Raw genomic sequence first — 18,207 nt, forward strand, 5'->3', positions numbered from 1 at the left:
CCCATTCTTTCATGGTACCTCCCATTTTGCAATTCCTTGTTTATTTCTAGCTGTTGTATTTTTCCCCAGAAATAACTCAGGAACTTTTGTTCGAATTTATGCCAATTGTCCAATTCTTCTTCTTTGCTATCGAACCATAAACTTGCCTCATCTTTAAGATGGTTCCTTATCGTTTCTTTGGCTGTCTCGAAGTTACCGATGTGTCGTATTTTCTTTTTCAAATTGTTTATGAAAATTACTGGGTGTAATTTTTTTACATCCCCGCCAAATCTTATTTTCACATCCTCTGTACTATGGATAATCGTTTCCCTTCTTTCTCCGAAATTTTGTTGTTTTCTGATATCATCAATTAGTTTTTCATTATTTCGGCATCTTTCTTCTATTTCTTTCTTGTCTTCTTGTAAAGCATTTTCAAATTTGTTTTCCAACTTATTCTCCAAATTTTCTAGTTCCTTTTTCTGGCAATTTGTTAACTCCTCCATTTTATCTTGAATTTTCATTTCTTGTTCTTTCATGTGATCCTTCATTCTCATTTCTTGTTCTTGCATGTGATCTTTAATTTTCATTTCATACTTTTCTATGCGTTCCTCCATTTTCTTGTTGTTCTCTTCTATGGCTTGTTTTGTTTCCTTCTGATTTTCTTGCATTATTCTTTTTGTTTCATCCATTTTTTGATCCATTTTTTGTTGGGTTTCATCCATTTTCTGTTGTGTTTCATCCATTTTTTGTTGTGTTTCATCCATTTTTTGTTGTGTTTCATCCATTTTCTTTGATGTTTCTTTCTGATTTTTATCCATTGCTTGTTTTGTTTCCTCCTGATTTTTATCCATTGCTAGTTTTGTTTCTATTTGATTGTCATCCAGTTTTTGTGACTGGAGTTGCATCAGTTGTAATAGTTTATATATTCCTGATAATTCCTGATTTTCTGATGCCATGATTGTTGTTTCGAAAATATCTTCTTGTTCTATAAGTTCTTCTTGTTCCAAATGTTCTTCTTGTTTTTTGTTTTCTTTGCTTTTGCTTCTGGTTGTTATCGACATGTAGTTAAAATTTATCCCCGCCTAATATGAAATTCGAAAATACCTTGTATGCTGTCGAGACGAAAATTTTTCTCTCCCCAAATATAATCAATTTATCCCACAAATTTTTAAATATTTCAAATCCCAAATCAATCAAAAATAAAATAAATATGTAAAAACTGTACCTAGATAAAAAATTAAGTCAAACAAATATTTCAAAAATTTTAAATATATCAACTTTTTCCGACGGGCAAATAAATTTTCCTTCACCTGTTTTTCCGTTCCCTATTCCCTTCAAATTCACAACCAGAGATACTTTAATGCCCTAACGTTGGCTCGCCATGTTGTTGTGATCTGCTTCTTATTTAATTTATATTAATTATTATTTATTTGATTAATTATTTAACTGTCGCAAATTATACATCAAAATTGAATAAAAAATCTCAGGGTGTTTTTTTATACTATTAAAAAAAATCCAAATTATCTCACGTTATACTTATCTTCTCTCGTGGGTTCAGTATCTCTGAGTTGATCCTAATCGGGATAAAATAGGGAAAAGAAATAAAGCAAAATATTAAAATAAAAATACAGAATTGTCTTTTATTTATCAAATTAATACTATGAAATCTATCGAATCTAAAAACCTGTGGACACAGATGTCCGAATGAAATTTATACTACTTAAATTTATTATCGTTACAAAAAAAAACAATTTATCGGTTTGTTCCCGATGATTTTGGTAAAACAAACTAAACCAAACAAATTTATGTCTTCGCAAGATTACCTATATTTACTATTTATATTTTGAAATATTGGAATTTTAATTCATATGCTTTTTACTCAAAAATCTATTTCCCGAACATAAAAATCTCTTTCACATAAATTGACTGACCTTTTTGCTTCCCTCACTCGGATGTCTTCTCGTGACCCCAAACAGCTCTCCCTCGTTGATTATGTTAAAGGCTACTCATCAAAGCCTCTCTCCGTTGTCCAGCTTCAAAACTATCAGCATACCAGCACTATTCTCCAACAAACCGTGTCTCTTTGACCCGTTCTCGATTCAAACAAAACTCCAAAAATTATCTGCTCTCCTTCTCACAATAATACAGAATCAAAGAGGTATTTCGTCTCGATTTGATCTGTCTCTCGTTCCACTTTTCAACACTATTCTCCACTATCAACTAGCCACTGATATATGCTAACTATCTCTGCACTTAACACGTCGAGACCGCTCTTTATCGCTGCCAACAACACAATGAATTATTTTTCACTCTCTCTCAATCATCCAATCCATCTTTTCCTTTTCCACATTCCAAGAATCAGAACATTGACTTTTCCATTTGACAAACAACAGTCACCCTCAAATTTGTTCCGACACTCCTAATTACTTTCGGAGAAACTCTCCCACATATACTCGTATTGAAATGAAGATATTAAAATTCCAACTTTCTTTTCAATTATCAATTTCGAGAAATTGATAATCACCTATCCAGTAAACAATTTTTTTCCATTTTAAATCTAAATACATAGTTCTTTCCACTTTAATTATTCACAAAAGTCTTTAATGGTTCCTCGGAAAGCTCGTTAAAAGAGAAATCTATTTACCTTCACTAAATTCTAATAAATTTTAAAACAGCTCAATATACAGGGTGTATCAAATTTATGTGCCCGCGTTATTAAAAAAAATTTAATTTAATTTTCATTTTGCTTTTGATTGATAAATTGAAAACACAATAATTATACATATATATATATATATATATATATATATATATATATATATATATATATAACGAACTCCCCTGGATTAAGAGCCAATATATGGTAGAGGTACATTTCCAGGGTACAAGGTTTCTCCCCATGTAATAATCTGACGCGCTCGAGTAACTGCAAAAATCTCCGCTTGGGCTCCCCTACCATTATTTTGATGTAGCCCATTTAAAGGTTTTATAAATATATACCTTTTACAAATAAAGTTACCCATTTTTTGTGACTCATGGTATTATACAGCCAGCTACAGGAATTTAATTTCCTCGTGGAAATTTTATTATTCTCAATTTTTAAGATTTTTGTGTACCGTGTAAATATTTAAAATAAAATAACAAATAATACGTATGTACTTATGGTTTTGCCACAAAATGAGCAGTAAACTTTATCCATATCTACAGAGAAGGTTTGAAAGAAGGTTTTATCCAAGTTGAAACACAGTTTATTTTCGGCACAATAATAATTATTAGCACGATAATTATTCACAATTACAAATACACGTGTACACCGCTTTAATTTTAGAATACCAAAAACGAACCTCAAAATAAAAATTTTTACCTACTGTATAAACTGCAGATTTTGGAACCCTAATTTTTAATATTCAGGGAAAAACTTGACAAAACTAAAAGTCGCTATCTTTCATTAGTACTGTTAGTAGTGTTAGGTAGGTAATACACTCTGATACCAAAAATTTGAATACCAAGGGAAATTAAATATTCATAAAACAAAAATATTTATACAACAAAAATAATCATAAAACAAAAATACAAAACATAAATATTCATAAATCAAAATTAATATTGGAGACCGGACCTGATTCCGAAACACAAAGTGTGTTTAATTTCAGCTCCGATATATTCGCAATTTTATACGAGTATTTTCACCAAAGTAAATTAACAAAAGTTATATACCTATTCAATAAAGTTAGTGTTATAAGAAGACCCAAATACGTGAGTAGAAGAACATTATTTAAATTGAAATAATATATTTATTTTGGATATCTCACCAAATAAAATCTTCATATCAACAAAACACCGGACTGTTTTTTTATTAACAACAATTAAAACCAGGGCCGTACTTGAATATGGTAATAATTAAAATAAATCGTTCAAGTGAAATTAAATGATGAATAATAATTTATCAACAATGGAAACTCCTACCACTTCTCAAAACAATCCAATGTACTCTACTATTGCATCTCAACAAGCTAGTCCAAAAACTCCACTAAAAGAAGAAGCCATCATCTTCAGTTCAATCAATGGCGCAAAATTGCAAGATTATTATTTATTGCAACTAGGACCACTCGTTCAACCAAAAAATATTATTTATTCGTCAAGAATCTCTAATAACCGAGTATGCATTTATCTTTCAAGTAAAGCTGTAGTTGATGACTTTCTAAATAAAACAGGATCTATAAAAATAAATAATGAAGTACTTCTAGCACGTAGATTAGTTACTCCATCACAACGTCTTCTCTTATCTAATGTTCATCCAACAATACTACAGGAAATGTTAAGCAATCTTCTCCAGAACCTAGGCTTGAAATTGATGTCACCAATAACATGTTTGAGAATTGGAGCTACAAATCCTGAATATAGCCACATACTCAGTTTTAGGCGTCAAGTATACATAGAACCCCTAAATAATTTACCCATACCAGATTTTATTATGGTTAATTCTGATAATGTTAGCTACAAAATATATTTGTCCAGCGACCAATCGCTTTGCTTCAAATGCAAACAACATGGCCATCTTGCCTCACAATGTTCATCAGAAACCACTCCCCTAACCAATTCTGATATGTCAAACACTACTCCAACTTCTAATCCACCTCAAAGTATTACTTCACAGGTTACCACAACAGATCACCAAAAAAAAATTATCAGTCCTCCTCTACCAATAAATTCGATGGAGGTGTCAAATATGACCCTCCCAATAACAGAAACATTAACATCAACCAAAAAACATTTATCAGAAACCCCATCTTCAACAAAAGAGCTAGCATCCAATGTATTTAACACAGAAAGTAATAAAAGTAATCCTACATCCAAAAAAATTAGAGCCGACACCAATTCTGAACTCGAAAAAAGCATAATTACATCCATTCAAGACTCACCCCAAGAACAGCAGATACAAGTAGACCAGAAATCACAAAATCAAATTCACACAGCAGCTAAAGTAACAATAGAAACCGAAGAAGCTGCTAAAAGATTTATCAATAAACATTCAAAATCATATGTCTTAAATTACGATCAATTTCGGGATTTACTAAATGAGACACACGGAGCTAAAGATGTCTATAATATTGTTAAGGATTATGCACCAGATTTAACATCACTCATTAAAATGCTTACAGACACTCATCCTCATTTTACTGACTCAAAATTAAAAAATCGAGTCACACGACTACGCAAAAAACTAGAAAAGCTATTACAACTTGAAACATCTGAACCCGATAGTGATTCATGTGCTTCAACTAAATAATAAATCACTTTCAATAGTATATTACAATGGAATTTAAATTGGTATTACACCCATTTAAGCATGTTACAACTTCTTATCTCAGAATATGCACCAGACTTTATTTCGTTACAAGAAACCCACTTCAAAAATAATTCAGCACACAACCTGAAAGGTTATACCGGATTTTACACTAATCGACCCAATCAGAACTATGCTAGTGGAGGAGTAGCTCTATATATAAAGTGAAATATACCTGTCCAAAATATTAACCTCACAACTAATATTGAAGCAGTCGCTGTAACAGTACTGGTCCCACTAAAGTTCAATATTTGTAGCATTTATGTTCCACCAGAAAAAACTCTAACTAAATCCGAATTACTTAATCTTCTCCAACAAGTTCCTTCCCCTCGAATAATCACAGGAGATTTTAATTGCCATAATATAACATGGGGATCAAATAAAACAACACCGAGGGGAAATATGTTAACAAGTTTTTAACACTATGAACCTATGCCTACTTAACGATGGCTCTCCAACAAGATTCAATATGGCTACGGGAACTTCTTCCGCCATTGATCTTTCTATATGTGAACCCTCATTGCTCACCCAACTCGACTGGGCAGCACTAAATGATTTGTATAGTAGTGACCACTTCCCAATCTTAATAAAGCATACCGTAAATGTAAACACAAATACAATACCAACTCAAAAATGGAAACTAAAAAAGGCAAATTGGATTGAATTTGAGAAAATTATATCAAAGAGAATGGACCAGATTACAATTTCAGACTCCATTGACGACACACTCACGAGCCTCAACCAGCTTGTACTGGAAGCTGCTAATATAACTATAGGAAAATCCCAATCTTTAAAGAAGCGCAAACCAGTTCCCTGGTGGAATACACAATGTGAGGCCGCTATTAAATTAAGTAAATCAATTTGGAACCGCTACAAAAAATACAAAAATAATGAAATATTAACAGAGTACAAAAAATGTAGAGCCGAAGCAAGAAGAATAATAAAGAAAAGCAAACAAGAATCATGGAAAAAATACGTATCTAGCATAAACAGCAGTACAATATATCATCTGTTTGGAATAAGGTTAAAAAAATAACAGGACAGCATACCTACCAACAAATTGTGGGAACACAGAAAGAAAGAAGGCTACTAACTGAGCCACAGGATATAGTAAATGAACTAGCTGATACCTATCAAAAATTCTCATCCAACGAAATTTACAGCAAGGAGTTCCTAATATACAAACAAGAGGAGGAGGTAGTACCCATTACAATTTCCGACGAATCCAGCGCTATTAATATACCTCTTAGTTATGGGGAGTTTCAAGAAGCACTTAATAGCATAAAAGGCACTTCACCAGGTCCAGACGACATACCAATACAATTTATTAAAAAACTTCCCATAGTGGCGAAAGAGTTTCTGCTCCAAATTTTCAATATTATTTGGTCACAAAAATCATTTCCAAAAATCTGGAAAAATGCCATTGTTTTCCCTATTATTAAACCGAATAAAGATAAATTAGACCCAGAATCATATCGTCCTATATCATTAACATGTTCCTCATGTAAACTTATGGAAAAAATAGTCAACAAAAGACCAATGTGGAACCTGGAATGAAATGATCAACTCATCATCGAACAAGCTGGCTTTAGACCAGGCAGATCTACAAACGACAACATTATCGATCTGGAAAACGCTATTCACGAAGCTTTTAAAAATAACCAAAAATGTATGGCGATTTACTTTGACGTAACTAAAGCATTTGATACGGTATGGAAACAACGTATATTGAACATTCTAAACAAGTTGGGATATCAAGGAAATATTTTGGCATACATAAACAACTTTTTAACTCAACGAACATTTCAATCTATCTTAGAGAACTATCACTATCTTAGAGAACAACAAAACGGAATCCCACAAGGATCAGTCATCAGCCCTACTGTATTTTTAATAGCAATAAACGATATAATAAAACTCATTGCGAAACCTGTTCAGGCACGACTATATGTTGACGACCTGATTCTCTACATCAAAGGCAAAAACGTAAATCATATAGCGTCAATATTACAGGAACACTTAAATAAACTAGTAAATTGGTCCCTAAGTACGGGTTTTAGTTTTTGTTCTAATAAAACAAAATGTATAATCTTTTCAAAAAAACATATCGAGGATAAACCAAACCTTACGCTTGATAATCAAAATCTTTCCTATACAAACGAAATAAAATTCTTAGGAATGATATTTGATCAACAGTTAAATTGGAAAAGTCATATTCAGCCGTTAGTTCTTTCATGTCGAAATGGCCTTAACTTGTTAAAGTATCTAGCTCACAGAAACTTGGGGTGCTGAAGGTAAAACACTGCTCATGCTATATAGATCCTTAATTCGTTCTAAGATTGATTACGGATGTGTCGCATATGCATCTGCCAGTAAAACAACGTTAAAACCTTTGGATACGCTACATAACACCTCCCTAAGTATTATACTTGGAGCATACAGAACAACTCCGATAAATAGCATACAAGCTGAAATAGGCGAACCCACTCTAATGCTTCGTAGACAGTTGTTAACCCTTAATTACGCTTCTAACATAAATGCACACAAAAGAATTCCAATAAATAACATTTTAGACATATCCATAACTAATGACTCTTCAAAGCTCAATCTCCCATATTCTCGCAGAATCTACCATGCAATGAAATTACTTAACTGGCAGGAATTTCCACCCTTATATGAATACAAAGACCTATCTTCACCTCCACCTTGGACTGTAAAAATTCCAACAGTCAATTGCAGTCTATTACAATTCCAAAAAAATAGCACTAATAGTCCAGAAAGCCACTGCGCATCCGCTAGGAAAAATATTCTAATTCGGATTTTTTGCACAATCTTACTCAAAAAGGACCCCTTTTAACAAATTTGCATGTTGCCAGGACCAAAAGTTGGTCAAAAATTTTTTAAACGTTTTTTTTTTGTTTTTTTCCTAAAATTATTTTTTTTGCATGGAACAAATTTTTTTTAGGTTTATTGGATCATTCCAAACAGAAAAGGTCTTTAGTGACTTTTCTCTAAAGTTGATAGTTTTTGACATATAAGCGATTAAAAATTGCGAAATCGGCCATTTGTAACCCTCAAAAACTATGTGAAAAACTGAAAATTTGAATGTTGACAAGGTAGGTAGATATTCTTTAAACATCGATTGATGAAATCCGGAAGAGTTTTTTGCAATACAGTATTCAAAACTCCTTTGATTTTTAATTGCTAATCAAGCGTGCGCGACACTATTTTCCACCGTTGCATGTGTATGCAGTATGGTGCAAATGAAAGGAATAAATTCGTTATTTCGTAAACCGACGACTTTAAGGAAAAATCCCGAAACAGGTCGATTTTTATTTTTAAGTTATGATATTGTGGCATATATGGTATACTAGTGACGTCATCCATCTGGACGTGATGACGTAATCGATAATTTTTTTAAATAAGAATAGGGGTCGTGTGCTAGCTTATTTGAAAGGTTCTTCAATTATATATTCAGTAATAGAAACATTTACATAATTATTTATACAGAGTGTCCAAAAATTTTTTATTAAATTAAATTATTTGACAAAAAAAGAAGTAGAAGGACACCCTGTATAAATAATTATGTAAATGTTTACATTACTGAATAGAGAATTGAAGAACCTTTCAAATGAGCTACCACACGACCCCTATTCTAATTTAAAAAAATCATCGATTACGTCATCACGCCCCGACGGATGACGTCACTGGTATACCATATATGCCACACACTATTTTCCACCGACAGTATGGTGCAAATGATAGGAATAAATTCGTTATTTCGTAAACCGGCAACTTTAAGGAAAAATCCCGAAACAGGTCGATTTTTATTTTTAAGTTATGATATTGTGACATATATGGTATACTAATGACATCATCCATCTGGGCGTGATGACGTAATCGATGATTTTTTTAAATGAGAATAAGGGTCGTGTGCTAGCTCATTTGAAAGGTTCTTCAATTCTCTATTCAGTAATGTAAACATTTACATAATTATTTATACAGGGTGTCCAATAATTTAATTTTTTTGTCAATTTTCCAAATGATTTAATTTAATAAAAATTTTTTGGACACCCTGTATAAACAATTATGTACATGTTTATATTACTGAATAGAGAATTGAAGAACCTTTCAAATGAGCTAGCACACAACCCCTATTCTCATTTAAAAAATCATCGATTACGTCATCACGCCCAGATGGATGACGTCACTAGTATACTATATATGCCACAATATCATAACTTAAAAATAAAAACCGACCTGTTTTGAGAATTTTCCTTAAAGTTGCCGGTTTACGAAATAACGAATTTATTCCTATCATTGCACCATACTGTCGGTGGAAAATAGTGTCGCGCACGCTTGATTAGCAATTAAAAAACAAAGGAGTTTTGAATATTGTATTGCAAAAAACTCTTCGGGATTTCATCAATCGATGTTTAAAGAATATCTACCTACCTTGGCAACATTCAAATTTTCAGTTTTTCACATAGTTTTTGAGGGTTAAAAATGGCCGATTTCGCAATTTTTCAATTTTTAATCGCTTATATGTCAAAAACTATCAACTTTAGAGAAAAGTCACTAAAGACCTTTTCTGTTTGAAATGATCCAAAAAACCTAAAAAAAACAAAAAAAAAACGTTTAAAAAATTTTTGACCAACTTTTGGTCCTGGCAACATGCAAATTTGTTAAAAGGGGTCCTTTTGAGTAAGATTGTGCAAAAAATCCGAATTAGAATATTTTTCCTAGCGGATGCGCAGTGGCTTTCTGGACTATAACCCTAATCTCATCATACAACACTTCAGAGATCTAATTAACTCGCATTCCGATTACACATTATACTATACAGACGCGTCTAAAACTGAAAATGGAGTCGGAGTGGCAATTGTTAACAACACGGAGATTCTCAAACATAAAATTCCAGATACCGCAACTGTATTAACCGGAGAATTTTACGCAATCTACCAAGCAGTACTGCATGCAAATGCGAATAAGATGAACAAAATATTAATCGTGACAGATTCTATGTCCTCACTACACTTAATCAGGAAAATGTACACGCAGCATCCAATAGTCTTAACTAATAAAGGAAGAACTATATAAATTGCATACTGAAGATTTAAGAATCAAGTTTCTCTGGGTCCCATCACATGTTGGAGTAGCAGGTAATGAAGCAGCAGACCAAAATGCCAAAGAAGCCATAAATGATAACAGCATTCCTATGTCACCCCAATCTGTAAGTATGGATCTAAAAAGCTACTTCATAAAACATCTATTCGAAAACTGGAACAATAAATGGAAATCCACACCATCAAAGCTTCAGGAGGCAAAAAATAAGGTTGGACCATGGCAACCACCCGAGATATCCAGACGACAGCAAACAATTATTTTCCGTTTACGACTTGGACATACCCAGTTTTCTATTGAACATTTGCTTAAAAAATAAGAATCTCCAATTTGTGATGAGTGCGGTTCACCCCTTACAGTGAAGCATGTGCTAGTGGAAAAGTGTGAAAAATTCAATAGACAGAGAATTAAATACCATTTAGCAAACAATCTTAAAGAAATTTTAGACACTAACAACACTAGTAAACTACTTTTGTATCTAAAAGAATGTAATATGTTAAACAAAGTTAACTATCCCGCTAATAACCTTACTAGGTTAAGGCGGATTGTTGTAAATAAAAAAAAAATAATATTCGGATTCCCAAGCTATTTTTGACACGAACATAAAAATATATGAAGAGTACAGGGAAAAATCAACAAATGTCACATTTTATATATGTATATTGAGATAAACATAAATAAAGGTTTAATTCTGATGATATCTAAAAATTACTTTGGAGATTCTTAGCAGATTTCTAGCAATTCTAAGGGCCGGTTGTTCGAACGCTAATCAAGAAGTTGATTATAATTAAGTCCCCTTAACAACCATCAAATAACAACACCCCCCATTCGTACGTCAATCAGTTGATTTTAATCAATTATGTCAATTATCATTATGATAATTAACATAATTGATTGATTAATTAATTATTAATTATTAATTAACATAACAATTATTAACATAATTGATTAATAAATCTCATAATTGTAATCAATTATTTTTTCAGCAGCCCAAACAAAGTTGACATTGACAGTTGCGTGACAGTAATTAAATATTTGATAATGATCAGTTGATTCCATTTTTGATTAGCGTTCGAACAACCGGCCCTTAATAATCTTAATGTAATATTAATCTATATTAACTTATTAATTTAATAATGCACAAAAAAACGTACGTCAATCAGTTGATTGTAATCAATTATGTCAATGATCATTATGATAATTAACATAATTGATTGATTAATTAATTATTACTTATTAATTAACATAACAATTATTAACATAATTGATTAATAAATCTCATAATTGTAATCAATTATGTTTTCAGCAACCCAAACAAAGTTAACATTGACAGTTGCGTGACAGTAATTAAATATTTGATAATGATCAGTTGATTCCATTTTTGATTAGCGTTCGAACAACCGGCCCTTAATAATCTTAGGGCCGGTTGTTCGAACGCTAATCAAAAATGATCATTATCAAATATTTAATTACTGTTACCAATTGTCAATGGCAACTTTGTTTGGGTTGCTAAAAACATAATTATGGATTACAATTATGAAATTAGTTAATCAATTATGTTAATAATTGTTATGTTAATTGATTAACTAATCTCATAATTATAATCAATTATGTTTTCAGCAACCCAACCAAAGTTGACATTGACAGTTGTGACAGTAATTAAATATTTGATAGTGATCATTGTTGATTAGCGTTCGAACAACCGGCCCTAAATGTAATATTAATCTATATTAACTTATTAATTTAATAATGCACAAAACAACTGCTAACATTTCTTATTTTTGTTCAGTGGCGTGCGGACAATGCTGGTCTGCTGGTCCTTCGCCGGGATGCAAATTCTTGGAAAATTTATATAGACTGATCTTTCTGGTTATTGTCCTGAATCCATAGTCTAGTCGATAGTACTCAGTTTTTGCTACCACATGGCGAGAAAAGCCGAAATTCACAAAAAAGTGACATTCCTTGTTTTTCCCCTGTACTCTTCATATATACAACCAAAATTTCAAATTATATGCACTTTAAGCACACTTTTATAAAAATATGCAAGATTTGACATTTTTGCATTTTTTTATGCATAACGTGCAAAATATGCAATTTGCATATTTGCCTAAGTCTAGTACTAATCTTACGTTAAAATAAATAATAAAAACAAATAAAATAAAGCACCAAATAACAGCCAAATAAGTTATCACAGTTAAATTATGATCCTGACAAATGTGCTTCATAAAAACGCTTTATAATCCATTTATACAAATTAAATGATACAAATTATGATATATTTCTTTAAGTTTACATTAATTGAAATCTTAAAATATTATTTCTACGCATACATAAGTAAATATGTCTAGTGGCTGTAATTCCAGTGTACTTGGCTAAAAGTTTCTATAAACAAACAGATCTACGACGTAAATATTTTGGGTTGGTATCATGTGACGTCACTTGCCATGACGCGGATGACGTGCAATGGTATTTATACTCTACGAACCATACATATGTTTTAAAGATAACTCGACTATTGTGCTAACCTCATGTTTATAAGTTTTTTGTTAATATACTAATAGTATTGTAAGTTATGTACTTGGGAGGTACATAGCCTTCAAGTCATCTATAGACATTTATTTCAAATATAACTCATCTATTGTGCTAACCTAATTTTTATAATTATTTTTTAAATAATACTACTGTTGTGTGCGTAAGTAATGTACTTGGTTATTTTTTAGGAACGAAATCAAATTCATTAGGATGAGCTCCTACATTAAAGGATTCTTAATGTCAATGAGTCTTAGCAACAGTAGATGTTCGATTGCACTAGCTGTTATTACCTACGTTGCTACGGGAAATACCCTAACATCAACATACGCATACACCATAGCATCTTATTATCGAATACTGGGCATAGTTACCATGTTTTTTCCTCAATCAGTTTCACAGGTATCAGAACTTCTGGCATCTATTCGTAGAATTCAAGCATTTCTTGTGTTAGACGAGAAAAAAATGGGCCGAGTCAACAAAGCATTTTTAAATCTTTCAGATTTAGACCCAAAAGGTCTTAAAAAAGAAACTATGATCAATACAGGTTTTAAGTTACACCAAGTTTCCGCAAAATGGGATAGATCTCACTCTGAGATGAACTTGGAGAAAATTTCAATGGACGTATCTTCGAAAAGTTTGGTGGCCGTTGTAGGAGCAGTAGGTAGTGGAAAATCATCACTATTTCAAGTAATTCTTCAAGAATTAGAACCTTCAGAGGGTTACATTGAAGTGAATGGAAAAATATCATTTGCATCACAAGAACCGTGGTTGTTTGGTGGCACCATTAGGCAAAATATTCTCTTTGGACAACCCTACGACAAACAGAGGTACGAAGAAGTACTCATGGTATGTGCTTTACAAAGAGATTTAACTCTTTTACCATATGGTGATAAAACGCGAATAGGTGAGAGAGGAATTACTCTTAGTGGAGGGCAAAGATCTAGAATAAATTTAGCTAGAGCAATATATAAAGAAGCAGATATATATCTTCTTGATGATCCGCTGTCCGCGGTAGATACTCATGTTGGAAAACATTTGTTTGAAGAATGCATTTGTAGATTTTTAGCTGACAAATGTGTGGTTCTAGTCACACATCAATTGCAATATTTAAAAACTGTAGCAAATATTATTTTGCTGGAGAATGGCATGGTAAGGGCATCAGGTTCATACGAAGATATTATAAAATCGAATAGTATATTTACCAAACTCCTAGAAAATCTAGAAAAAGAGGAAGAAGATGAAAAGAATCAGAAACACGTTAAAAATAAACTATATATCGAAAACCAGGGAGAAAAAGAAGCTCCTGCTTTAATAAAAGAAGAGAAGGGTGTAGGGAAAGTTACTACTTACGTTTATATGAATTATATTAGAGCTGGTGGAAACTTATGTAAAGTTGTAATACTACTCTTAGCTTTTATTCTGAGTCAGGTTCTCGACACTTCTTCAGAATATTTTGTAACAATATGGTAAGTAGTTGTTTGGTAAATTTTTTAGCATATTAAAAATTAATAATTATTGTTAATATTGTTTTGGTTTTCACAAGGAATTTTATTTATTTAATGTTAAACATATGACCTTTAGTTCAATTGTATCTAGATACAATTATTATACAGTCGAACCCGCTTATTAGAATACCGGTTATTGGAATATCCCAATAACCGGTGGTCAAATGTCAACAAAAGTGGTCTATTCTTTTGAACTTGTGTTATTGAATATGTATTATTCTTTTACTTTTATAATTTAACAGTACATCACCTTTATTACATTATGAAAAGTGGTTCGTAGAAAATAAAAAACCAAAATGAGTACACAAAGTAGCTTTTATCCGAATTCTATATGGATAAATCTAAATAAAGCTTTGTTTTTCATTTTTTTTTATTTTTAAAAGTAATAATAATTGAATAGCAGTATGGCCAATATAGTCCAGGAACCGAAGCTTTTCACCTTGCAATTTTTACAGAATGGATCGATTTACTTGAAAATTTGAGAATAAGTAGTGAATAGTCCAAGGGTCAAAATCTATATGATACCGAAAGGCACTTTTACCATGGGGGTGGTTCCCACCCCATCTGTGGGGTGGAAATTTTTTATTATATTTTGACCGCAAAAGTTGATAAAAACATTCATTCTAAGCAAAAAATGTTCCATACATTCTTTAGTAAGTTTTCTATAGCAAAAATCAATGTTTTTCGATAATACTCATTTACAATTCACTCAATTTTTGCCGTAGAAAAAATTTTTTCAAACCAAGTTGGGAATTAGATAACCTACAATTTTATATTTAAAGATTTTTTCGTATCTCTGATGCTAATCTTTCTATTCTGAAGAAAATGACATTTTTTACCAAACTACAAAAATTCGTTATTCTCTTTTGACTCCAGTTTTTGTAAAACTAATCATTCTAAGTCAGTCAAACTTCTAGAATCTATTAATAATACATAAATAAAGAAGAATGAATAAGGCCAATGAATAAAAACACCGCTAACCTACATTATTATGCTTCCAATTGGATTTCTCCTTTTTTTTTCAAAAAAAATATTGATTTTTTTTTTATTTAGCTAATGCCTTGACAACTCATGGCCACGATAGGTACGGTGAATTTTTGCAGTTGGGTACCTAGTGTCATGTCTAGTGTGTGTGTTGAGTAAGTGTCTTGTTACTTTGCAAAGTCGACGTCATTGTCTTTGCAAAGAGACGCTAATTGCATCCGAACGTCTGAGGTCCCTTCGGTGAGTACCGATCCCACAAGGACAGAAACTATTTTCATTTATTAATTTATAATAAATGAAAAATTACTGACCCTGGTGAGATTCGAACTCACGACCATTCGGACCTTTCGATCAAAGGTAGGCGCTCTTACCACTGAGCCGCAGAGGGGGTATATTGATTTTTTAACCGTAACTTTTTCAATTTTTATCTTATAAAAGTTTGGTAAAAAAGAATTTTGTAGGTTTTTACAAGGTCTATAAGGCTATTAATATTAAATCTTTTTAAAATCCTTAATCGCAAAAAGAGGTGACTTTTAAAGGGTTGGTAAAGGTGGTTTTTGCATGTTATTATAAGTTTTAATTGTTAATAGGTCTTCCCCAGATTCTTGGGAATTAAATAAGCTACAATTTCATATTTAATAGATAATTATGAAACAGTTGAAGTATGCTTTTTGCGAACGCACACGATGTTTATAGCACGAGCGAAGCAAGTGCTATACAGGGTGTTTGGTAAAGAATGGGCCATAGCTTAACCTTAGATTCCGATTTAAATCTTCCGAGGTTAAAATAGGCCGATTTAAGCTAACTTGCTTTAGTACAAAAGTTGATAATAACCGAAATACAGGGTGTCAAAGTTAAACTTTTATTTTATTTATTTTTGAATATTTCCTGACGGGCATGGGACAACAACACAAAATTTGGTAAATGATGTTGGTACTGTACACCCTAAAAAATTATGTTAAACAAACGTTTCTGGCTACTACCAGAGGCGTACAACGGTGGAACGTGAATGGTTGACCCTTCCCAAATTCTACGCCACTGGTGAAATTGCCATTTTAATGCAATTTTTTGATTTTCCAAGACTTTCTACGTAAATAATATACTCTTCATTCGTAACGATAAAGCCATTAGTTTTCGAGATATTTGAAGCTAAAAACGAAGGAGCAAAAAAATACATTAATCAAAATAAGTGTGCCTTTTCATTTTTGAAGTTATACTTCTTTACCGGCGATAGAGGGTAAATTTTTATATGGGAAAACCTAGCGACCGGGCGCATGCGCATTATAACTTTGTTCTGATTGGATGTTCAAATGACATGTCAAAAATTATTCAATATGGTGGCTGTGGCACAGCTGTAGTTAGATTATTTATGGTTGTTGCGTTTTAAAATTTGTGTGAAAAGAAACAACAAACAAAAGTTAGTTAATAGTTATACTGCCTTTTTAAATAGTTTTCATATACCTATATTTTTGGACTTTTGGACTATTTTGGACAAGGAAAACTCATTCTAATTTGGTAAGTACCTAGTTTTTATTATAATCATATTGTAATTATACATTTGGATTAGGTTGAAATACATACATTTATTTTCTCAAGAATGCGGATTTTAGAGAGAAATCCCAAATTAGGTTCGATTTTTATTTTTAAATTATGATTTTTTGGCGTAGATTTATTTATCTAGTAGGTATGTAATGCTTTGATTTACATACTTAATTTGATTACCAACAAAAGTTCTACCAATCTTCATCTAATATATTGTTTTCTTACTGTTTTGTTATATTTTTATATTTTCTTCCACAAAATTTAAAATACATAATTTAATTTCCAAAACAACTGTCAAACAGTAAAACGTTCAGTTACCGTATTTTTCCACATGATAAATAATGTGCGATTGGACGAGTGAGTCTACGCCTCGATTACGAGTCAAAGCGGCACGAAATTCAAGGGTTCAATTCCCGATGCAAGTTTTATTTTTTTATTTTTTTATGCATATTATGATTGTAAGTATATTTGTTATATAATTTTTTTTTCAGCAAATGCGTATTTAAAATTTTTGCCAACAATTATTATCGTCCAGAAATCATTTTTTCTTTGTGGCATTTTTCAATGTGTTTGTGTGCGTTTTATTCTTTTATTTTTTTAAATTTTTGGTATAGTCTTAAAAATCACATAATATGTAGTAGAAGTATAACTTCTTACGTGCGTACAAAGTACACACACATTCTTTTTAACTTCAAATATCTCGAAAACTAATGACTTTATCGTTGCGAATGAAGAGTATATTATTTGCATATAAAGTATAGTAGAATCTAAAAATTATGCTAAAATAGCAGTTTAATCACTGGCGTAGAATTTGGGAAGGGTCAACCAATGTAGTAGCCACAAACGATTATTGAACATAATCTATTAGGGTGTACAGTGCCTACACTTTCTGCCACGTATGACACGGATATGTCAAATTGTTTTAAAGTATTGTTTTTTTTTAATAATTTATTCTTTATTTAAAACTTTAAGAATTATGTGGGCCCGGTACTATAAAACTATTTGACATATCCTTATGATACTTATGATACTTAGCAAAAAGTGTAGATACTGTACACCCTACTAAATTATGTTAAATAATCGTTTCTGGTTAATACCAGAGGCGTACGACAGGGGTAAGTGAATGGTTGACCCTTTGCAAATTCTACGCCAATGGCGAAACTGCTATTTTAGCATAATTTTTAGATTCTCGAT

General features: G+C 31.8%; 1 protein-coding gene across 2 annotated transcripts in view; it reads left to right on the plus strand.

The window, feature by feature from the left end:
- The window catches only part of LOC126881687 (probable multidrug resistance-associated protein lethal(2)03659), a 463,648-nt gene that overhangs the window by 258,554 nt on the left and 186,887 nt on the right, over positions 1–18,207 (plus strand). For both annotated transcript variants that reach the window (XM_050646099.1, XM_050646105.1), the window contains one exon: positions 13,171–14,448. In XM_050646099.1, the coding sequence (XP_050502056.1) occupies positions 13,171–14,448 (1,278 nt within the window). The remainder of the gene's footprint in view (positions 1–13,170; positions 14,449–18,207) is intronic.

The sequence above is a fragment of the Diabrotica virgifera genome, chromosome 1, assembly GCF_917563875.1.
Source record: "Diabrotica virgifera virgifera chromosome 1, PGI_DIABVI_V3a".
In the NCBI taxonomy this organism is placed as follows: Eukaryota; Metazoa; Arthropoda; class Insecta; order Coleoptera; family Chrysomelidae; genus Diabrotica; species Diabrotica virgifera.